This window comes from Coffea eugenioides, chromosome 2, assembly GCF_003713205.1.
Source record: "Coffea eugenioides isolate CCC68of chromosome 2, Ceug_1.0, whole genome shotgun sequence".
NCBI classification, from domain to species: domain Eukaryota; kingdom Viridiplantae; phylum Streptophyta; class Magnoliopsida; order Gentianales; family Rubiaceae; genus Coffea; species Coffea eugenioides.
In genome coordinates, this window is record NC_040036.1 from 21,194,369 (window position 1) to 21,203,962 (window position 9,594).

Here is a 9,594-nt window from a genome sequence, read left to right on the forward strand (position 1 = left end):
TTATCACTTTACCGCCTTAAACTATATAACTACTATCAGTTTACTTCCTAACGTCATCTTTTATTCACTTCACCCCCATAAGTAATTCAACTCAACATGTTAAGAAATTTTGGACAAAAATACCCTTTTATTCTATAGCATTACTACACTGTTATTATTACTTTATTCCTTTAAATTATAGTGATATAATCGATTTAATTCTTAACATTATTTTCTTGACATTTTATTTCATGTTAATCTAACTACTATGGTCAAAATTTTTTAAATATATTTACCCTTTTATATATAATTAAAAATAAAAAATTTAGAATGATTATTCTTCTTTTTTTTTTCTCTTTAAGAGATCCAAAAATATAAAGATAAAAGGGTTTTCTCAAATTTCTTTTTTCATACTTATTAATACTATGAAAAGAAAAATAGATAGGAAAGAAGGAGACGGAAAATTAGATTTTGCAAAGAAAAAAAAAGTCTAACATTATCGTATTAATTTAAGGTTGTTGGGATTAAAATTGAAATCTGGTGGTAAACAGTACAGTGAAATAATTTTAAAATAATAAAAGTATTTGATTCTTTTTTATTTGTATTTTGTAAAAAAAGAATTGAGCTCTCTCTCTCTCTCTCTCCACCTCTTCCTCCCCCTTCCGATCTTTCTATTTTTTTAATATTAATAAGATTTTCAAGAAGAAAAAAATTAATACTTTGACTTTTTTTCTTACTACTAAAGAGGAGAAGAGCCACACTAAATTTTTTATTATTTTTATTATACAAAGAGAAAAGTACTTTCTTCTAAAGTTTTTTAACTTGTTAAATTGGTTTAATGGTGGGATAAATTGCTTAAAAAATAACTCTATGGGGTAAATTGATAATGAGACTATAGTTTCTGAAGGTAAAATGATAATAACTTTAAAGGCTAAATTTATCTTTTTACTTTAATTAACAAACTCCGTTAAGTTTGACTGTTAGTCTTGGGGGTAAAGTGACTAAAAGATAACGTTAAGGGGAAAATTAATAGTGACACCGAACGTTAAGGGAGTAAAGTGATAATAATCCTAAAATAAAAGATAAAAACGTTGAACCTCTTGGCCTTATCAGTTAGAAGTCATTTCGACTTGAAAAACCTTGAATTCGGTTAATAATGAGTAACACGTTTGAATTGCTATTTTAGGAGTTTTAGTAGAAATATATACGATAATAATTTGATGTGTGTAAAATAAAAAGTTAATTAAAAATACATTTAGAAAATCAGTAAAAAAAATTTCTACGAAAAATCACGATTCAAACAAGGACAAACACGAATACATTCTATCCATATCTGTACTAGACTTTTTTGATAAGATTTTCATCCTAAGCAGCTTAGAATTGATTACATTCTATCCATATCTGTATATAGACTTTTTGGATAATTGTCAGATATATTTTTTGATAACTTATCTAGAGTTCCATCCTAAACAGCTTAGGATTGATGTATATATTAAACTTCATTTTCTTTCCATTGAAATTTAAAATTCATTTTTTACATATATGACATACATTCTTTTAATTTGGATCAAATTTGGGCCTCAAGGTTGAGCTCGACGAGAAAAGACAACGTTGAGAAAATACGGGCTCAGCTCATTTTAGGCCCAACTAACATCACCGTCGTGTTTTTTGAGTTTCTACAGATGTGAGAAATTACACCCAGATTTGGCATTATTTGGAACAATAGAAACACCAAAGTTTCAAGATAGCACTCCCGAAGAATGCTTCTAAACAAAGACTGACTTTGCATAGCACACTGCTATCTATATTCACATGCAACTGATGAAATTGCAGTTTTAAAAGGAAAAAAAAATCAATTTGAACCATAATTTCTCTCAAATTTTCTTGGGAATAAGAGTTTCAAGAATGTACATCTAATAAGACGCAGGACGTAGCAAAAAAGGCTCAGGTTCATGGGAAGCTGCGGTTGTTTCAGCCGTCTTGTCTTCGAGTAAAGGTGTTGTGTTAGCCCTGTCTGCAGCAGTAACTGGGTGCTGACTGTCTTCATTAAATCTGTCGACGCTGCGAAGAAAGATACCTAAACAAAGCCAGAAAACAAGCAAAGCAGTTTAGCAGCGGCTGATGCTATATGGAATTTGAGTTTACCCAACAACATAATATTTTCATAACCTGATTGATTTTTGGCATACCATGCAGAGAAAGTTCCATATATAGAAAATGAAGAACTTCGTTCTGTTGTTTCCACAATTTTCTAAATCATCTGTATCTTTTTACTACCAGCCGAATATGGGATTTGGAGGACCAAAGGGACTGGCTCTAATGATGTTAATACCAACAGGAGAACACTTCGTGATGAACTTGGGCCTTACCACCAAGAACCACATTATCAATCTTCTTTTTTCCAGGTTTTTTTAGTTCTTTTCGATTCAATCGAGAAGAAAACAAACTAAACACTCACCAATAAACCATATAGCAGATGCAATGAAGAAAATCGATGTTAGAACCAGCGCACTTATCCTCCAGTTTTGGACATGATCCTGCACAAAAAGATGTAATTGCTTAAGCGGACAACTCTTATCGATAGAAGAGTACCATATGAACCCAAGCTTAACAGAAGAATTCACTTCTTTCAGTTACTGATTTAAAAAGGGGAGATTTTTGTTTCCTTACTTTGTATGTCATACTCATTTTTTCTTAATCAGCTCGCCTCCAGTAATACTAAACCAAATAAATCATGGGCGTTTCCTAAATTTAGGGCTTCACTCGACTTCTTCAGAAGACGTTAACTTTAGAGGCCATATTAGCTACTGACAGCCACAGAAACAGCAGCACATATTTGTGCAGTGATAATAACCCAACTTTACAAAAGTTGTAGGCTAAATAGGAGTTTTTTAAATAAAATTTTGCTAAATAATATTTACCATTTAACATCTACACCGGAAGACGAGTTATGCCCGTATTAGTTTAAACTAAAAAGACAAGCAGACCTGGATAAGTCCAACCAGAGGAGCAGAAGGTACATCCCCAAAGATGTGAATGGAGACGGTAGATATCGCCATAGATAACGGTCTCAAACTTGGATGCACACAATGTAGGCATACAAAATTCACAGGACCCTGCGTTAACATGAACAGAATGTTAAAAAGAATTTGTCTACATTAGTTAGAAACTCCAATGCTTCAATAGATGCTGTGAACAACTATTTCAGGGATACTACCCAACACATTCTACTATTTTAAAATAAACATGGTATGTAGAACTAGCCGATGCTTTTTGCAATATAGGAACAGAGGTTAAAGTTAGGTGATTTAATTAAAAAAAAAAAAAGGAGTAGCCGATAACACTGAGAATCACTTAAGGGGACAGGACAGGCGTACAAGTATCAATAACACCTCAAAACTCGTTTCAGTAATTGATGGTTGTGCAGTGATCAATTGCATTGTACAAATTGATACAACTTAGAACATGGAATAAATACACTAGTGAAGTGAAGCCACTTCAGGAGAACTACCTGAGTGGCAAATATGAGCACTTCCCCAATTGCTAGAAAAGCCATGAAAGCATATAGACTCTTAAAACAAAAGGCAGCAAAGCAAAAAATCCCCCCAGTGAAGGTTACTGCAGAAAGGAGCTGCAAAATAGATATAGATAATTCATTAGTAAGAACCGAAAAAAGCGCCAACACCAATTTTGAAAGAACCAAAATTCTAGATATGCTTAATTCCCAACATGCCAGAGATGCCATTACCAAAGGAATGTAGGACAAAATATAAAGTCTAAGAAACTTCATTTCCTATGGACTTTACTAATAGCAACACCATTTGCACCTGAAAGAAGTAACAGTTTATGAAAATATCATAGACATATTATGAACAGTTTCACTCATTTCATAATAAAATTCACTTCTATAATCACTTTATGATTCCAAATGAACCAATCGAATTCTATCACAAGGAACCAAATTATTTTGACATTTTAACTTGTTTTTCTGATTATTATTGCAGAGAGAGAGAGAGAGAGAGAGAGAGAGAGAGGAATATAACATAATTTTCTGGATTGATATTCAGTTATCTCCAGTGCTTCATACTCTCTTCTCATTATTAATGTTATTTTTCAAATTTAGCAAATTATAGTTGAATTACAAACACGAAAAGAAGAAAGGTATACAAATCTCTCTTCGTTATTTGACCGCATTATTAGAAGTCCAAGTAGTAAAATGAAATGTCCAACAAGTCTATCACTTGGAAGCATGTTTACCTTGAATGCATTTGGAATCGTGGAAGTCATACGATCCAGAAGGAAACCTCCCGCTACAGTGCCCAATACACCGGATACAACGGTCACACCTCCAAACATCAAATCTGCATTACTCTGTGATATAAGGTCACTTAATCAATTGTTTTCCAGAATATTTTTTTTTTTTTGGAAAATAACTATAGAGAAAAGAACATGTCAAGAATAAGAATGAAGTAATAACATTATATGGTTCTGTTAAAAAAAATGTCCACATGCCATCATAACAGACAAAAGTGCTCAGAGCTTACCATATGATATAAGCCATAACCAGCCTTTGGTCCCCAGTAGGAATATGAGCCTATGACAAAGTTATATGCGATGTAGCCTGCAAAAAGCCATTGCCAATTAGTACGATACTGCTACACAACATCATGATAACGATATCATATATATCACATAACATCTTGCTGTAACTGTCTCTATTCATTCTAACTACATTATCCTCAAAAAGCGGACACAACAGAAAAGTGATAATCCATTAAAATTATTCAATCATGATGCACAAAACTAGCAAACTTTAGAATAAAGCAAGGAAAATGATGTACCTAGAACATTCACAACATAAACCTTTTCTCCCAAAAGGGCTGTCAAGTCTTGCAAAAATCTTGTAACTTGGTTTAAATTAGTACTTGCCTTTGACCTGTAACAGAGATAAAACAGAATCATGGAATGGTTTCATATACATCCTAGAACAGGAGTTCTAAATTTTTAATCACATCATCGTAAGCCCCACAGTTTAAGCACAAGACGAGTAAAAGCAAACAAGCATATGCCAGTAAATCCATAATAGCCAGGGCAAGAAAAACATCTCACCTGGATAATTGAGAGTTTTGTTTGACGAACTCTCCTGTCAAAGATAGTTCACCACCTTTAACAAATATAAAAAAACCTAACTCAGAATACATAGCCAGATGAAATAACTATGCCGACAAAGAAATCCATGCAAAAGAACGCTTGGATAAAGTAGAAATGAAAACCTGCACTTCTAAACATCATGATTTACAGATCATACTGACTATAATTTGAAGATTACAGCTGGAATTGAGCAAAATTTGAAACTGTTCACTTCCTAAAGTCACTAAAAAAGTTCAAACCAACTAAGAAACCCAAGAGGTGCAAACTCCCAACAAGTGCAAACTTGAGCGAAGCAGAAAATTTTGGTTAATCATCAAAAAATGGTCATCAGAGTTTGAAACTAGATGAACACATGACAGCAGCTAGAAGATAATATCAAGCTCACATTTTCTTCCCTTGCTTGGTAATGATTAGCAACAGAAAGGTGTAAGCTCTGTCGTGGCATGAAAAAGCAACATGACATTGAGTTCACATGGCAGTTAAAAGCACAAAGTATCCTAGGGGCCTCCTTCCATACAACTGTAAAAAAGCTCTAGCATATCATGTCTTAAAACTTGATGTAGAATTCTTGGTAAAGACTGCTTAAACAATCAAAAGGAAGTCAGTAAACTAGTGGTGCAAAATAGCTCAAAAGAAGCCATTGAAAGGAGAAATTCTCTATGTCCCTGCAAGGATGTGAAGATACTTACAAGATGTTTATTAACATTTTAATTCGACATCCTTGTCAAGTAACTTAAGTTTCTGGCTACAATCTTTGCCAAAATAATTCTTTTGAGAAATTCTCTATGTCCCTGCAAGGATGTGAAGATACTTACAAGATGTTTATTAACATTTTAATTCGACATCCTTATCGAGTAACTTAAGTTTCTGGTTACAATCTTTGCCAAAATAATTCTTTTATATAATCTTAGTTGTTTCAGCAAAATTTTTGCGTAAAAAATGAACCAAATGATTACAGCTTATTCAATGTCTATGATTTCCATCTGGGAATAAATATAGTGCTACCACATGATGTTTTTGATGATAGTTCGAACACACACAAATAAGTTCATAAAGCAATATGAATTTACTAGTGAAGCATATTGCTGCATGCAACACCTTGATTATCTGAAGCAGCTGTCTCTACAGTGGTCAATGCTTTTCTGGATCCAGCTGGAGCAAAACCTGTACCATCACACATTGAGAATAACTGTAGTGGCAATAAGCTTCAGAGTGAAACCACATCTAACCAGATTTGCACCTTTTAGCTGCAATGGTTTTGTCAGAAAACCTAAGACAGCAAAAGGAAGCATCAAAATTGCTTCAATCCAGAATGCATAACGCCAGCTGAGTTGATTTCCAACCTATGGGACCAAGAAAAGCTGACTTCATTTCACCTCTAATAAGTGATACAGTGTGTTAGATGTGAATAAACCAATAGTAATCAGGTCTTATTCAAAAACACACACTTGCGTTCACTTTCCTCACAAAATTTCGAAATGCAAAATTACTGAACATAAAACATTTTCTGCCATGAAGAATGTAATTTTTGAAAAAACAAATTAAAGCTTACCACTCCACCAAAGACATAGCCAACTGCAGTACCAACGGGTATGCACATGTAAAATATACCAAGCCAAGCATTTTTCTGATTTACAAAAAAGTGAATTTAAGATCATTAAAATACTAGTAAAACAACTTCCAAGGTTAAATGTCCTTAGCTGAAAAACAGAGTAATTAAACCTGAGCAGCAGGGGCATTATCATCAATGAAAGGGGCTGCAAGACTTACAAAAGAAGCCTCACCAACACCAACAAACCTAAAATAGGGGGAAAAATCTTTTATTAAAAGAAAAAGAGCCAAAATCCATGAGCAAAAGAGAAGCAGGATACCGAACGCTTCAGTTATTCTAAGCTTTCAACTTACATGCGACAGATAGAAATTGACCAGAAATTGATGGAAAAACCACAACCAGCAACGGCAATTGTCCAGACGGACAAACCAACTCCAATAAGTCTAAATGGATTAACACTGCAAGTTCATAAATAAACAAGAGGGGTCAAAGAAGAACACAATGAGAGGCAATTTCAAACTTTTAACATGTACAAATGGCAAACTTTTATGCTTTTACTCAATGCTGCTTAGTAAAATGGAAAATAAGACAAGAAATAATTCTTCACATTAGTATTCTCCAACTTGAGATAGCTGGAACTAGATATTTCCTAATCCAAAACTGGATTGCTATTTCATTGTTATCAGCATCTACGCTCAGTCAGATGGACACAAACAAAGGGCGACAAAAACATAGAGCCCAAAGATGACAACTAAAGTTGCCACTAGGCAAGTGCAAGCAAAATGATTGAAACATAGACTACAACATTCCAGAGAATTACCAAGATTTAGCAATAAAAACCAAATACATGTGATGACATTTAGCAAAAGTTTATATATTATCACGAAGAATAGAAATATTTTTCCCTTTTTCCTGGGGCAATGTTCCTCAAATAAAAGCCAGTTAACTTAAATTTTACAACACCAATTACAGTTCATCGATGAAGATGACACTTCGTCCAGTAATTATTATATATTCTGTCTAAGGTTATCCAAAAAGATTCAGGAGCCAGAAATTATTCCATCAAGAATCATTTTTACTCAACCTTTATAATTTTGCATTTATGGCTTTCTTTCCCCATATCAAAATTTCTTATGCGGTTTCACAGGCCAAATAATAGCTAGGTTCCTTCTAGTGAAAGGATAGAAAGAGAAGTTCATAATATCAGGACCACAGCGGACAGAGAAGTGATGCATCTCCACTATACCTCTTGGCTAAGGATGCAAATATTGGAGATGCCACAAGGAGTCCAACCATGAAAGCTGATGATAAAACACCATCCTGAAAGTTGTTCAAGTTGAAATCGCCCCTGTATTGTGTAAGATACTTAAAATAAATCAAACCATTAAAGAATCAACTGCCAAGGTTTGATGACGTTATGGGTGCGTAATGTAAAGAAAATATAAGGAACTATCAGCAAACCCAAGACTACTCCAGGGCAAATTCCATGGAGGGGTGTCACCCTTATACCACCCCACTATAACCATACACCTAATGCCCCTGTTTTAAAGTGCTCCTTCCAACTGCAGTGTATACCTCCCAGAATAAATGTGCTTTTTATTCTATCTAATTAATGCAATGTGGTATAAATAATTTATAATGGAGCTTCCGCACCTTAAGGTTATCCCCAGTACTGGAATTAAGTGAAAGGAGTGACCAATGACAATGACAGTAAACAACAATTGCTCGAACTAACCACATGCTGAACATGATATATCTTGTCTGTGTTGTAGTTTAAAAAGAAGTAAAGTCAACTGCTTACTGAATTCCACTACCAGCAGAACATGTACCACTTTTTGTGCAAGTTCTGCGACTTCCATTCACACCATTACTCGCTATGGCTCCACGATCCAAGTAATTTAACATGTTAATCACAGAAAATATCACAAGCACCCTGCAAAACACCAACAGTTTCCAATTCAGACCATTATCAAGTAAGTTGCTTATGCACTATAGAAGATCTCTCAACATTTTAATAATTGTTAGGAACCACTTCTGCGTACATAAACCCATTTAAAACTAATCGCAGCTCCAGAGTGGATTATAACTCTACTTAAAAAGTTATTAGAACTAGAACCCACTAGTACTGTATTCCCCATCCCTCAAAGGACTAAAAACCCAAACCACACACGAATGATCGTAGTCAAAAGCATAATCCTTTATGTTGTTTAAAGTCAGATACCACCAAATATGCAAGCAACACCACACCCCCCCCCCCCCCCCCAAAAAAAAAAAAATTGAATCTTTTAGAACAAATGGCTTACTTCCAGCACACTTCGCCAGCTAATTTAAGGTAAAAATGTTTCTTGATGAGTCAAAAGCTAAGCACACGAACAGCCCATCAAAATTCTACTCATATTTTCTCCAAAAAAAAAGAAAAAAAAACTGATTTATAGAAAATGGAGCGAAAAAATCACTCATTTTTCGCAGACCAATTTGGCATAAGATTGCATATCTCAGTTTCCCTTGGCACTTACTTCCAATTTCCCAGCGATCCACAAGAGAAAAGGGAACAAGGGGGAAAAAGAAAAGTATCTTTGGCGCACTTTAGCAGTTAGGAATAGCTTCCAAGAAAAACTAAAAAAAAGTACCTTCTGGGAGTAAACCATGATGATTTGGGAGGTGAAGATGAAGCCATTGGAGCTACGGCCGTTGCTGGAGTAGTGGAAACCTCAATAACGGTTGAAGGATTTGGATTTAAGGTTGGGTCAGATATTTGCAGGGGCTTTGGCTCTTCCTCTTTCTTTTTATCTTCTCCCATTAAAGATGAGAAAATTTTAAGGTAAATAATTAAATATATTTATTACTCTTTTGACGCGGACGTACTTATTAAGAGACGTTGACTGGTCGTTTGGTTGGAAGTTGGAACTCGG

General features: G+C 34.4%; 1 protein-coding gene across 2 annotated transcripts; it reads right to left on the reverse strand.

The window, feature by feature from the left end:
* Positions 1-1,590: 1,590 nt before the first annotated feature.
* Positions 1,591-9,493, reverse strand: LOC113761097 (probable sphingolipid transporter spinster homolog 2). 2 transcript variants are annotated; one of them, XM_027303935.1, is made up of 16 exons: positions 9,313-9,493; positions 8,484-8,615; positions 7,929-8,030; positions 7,036-7,140; positions 6,853-6,928; positions 6,683-6,757; positions 6,371-6,473; positions 6,229-6,294; positions 5,089-5,122; positions 4,821-4,915; positions 4,524-4,600; positions 4,237-4,350; positions 3,491-3,610; positions 2,967-3,095; positions 2,438-2,516; positions 1,591-2,056 (listed from the first exon to the last, which is right to left on the reverse strand). In XM_027303935.1, the coding sequence occupies exons 1-16, from the start codon at positions 9,480-9,482 to the stop codon at positions 1,893-1,895; spliced, it is 1,641 nt and encodes a 546-aa protein (XP_027159736.1). In that variant the 5' UTR covers positions 9,483-9,493; the 3' UTR covers positions 1,591-1,892. The 2 variants fall into 2 exon arrangements, with proteins under 2 accessions (XP_027159736.1, XP_027159735.1); XM_027303934.1 differs by having other exon boundaries at positions 5,089-5,143; positions 9,313-9,491.
* Between the last annotated feature and the right edge of the window lie 101 nt (positions 9,494-9,594).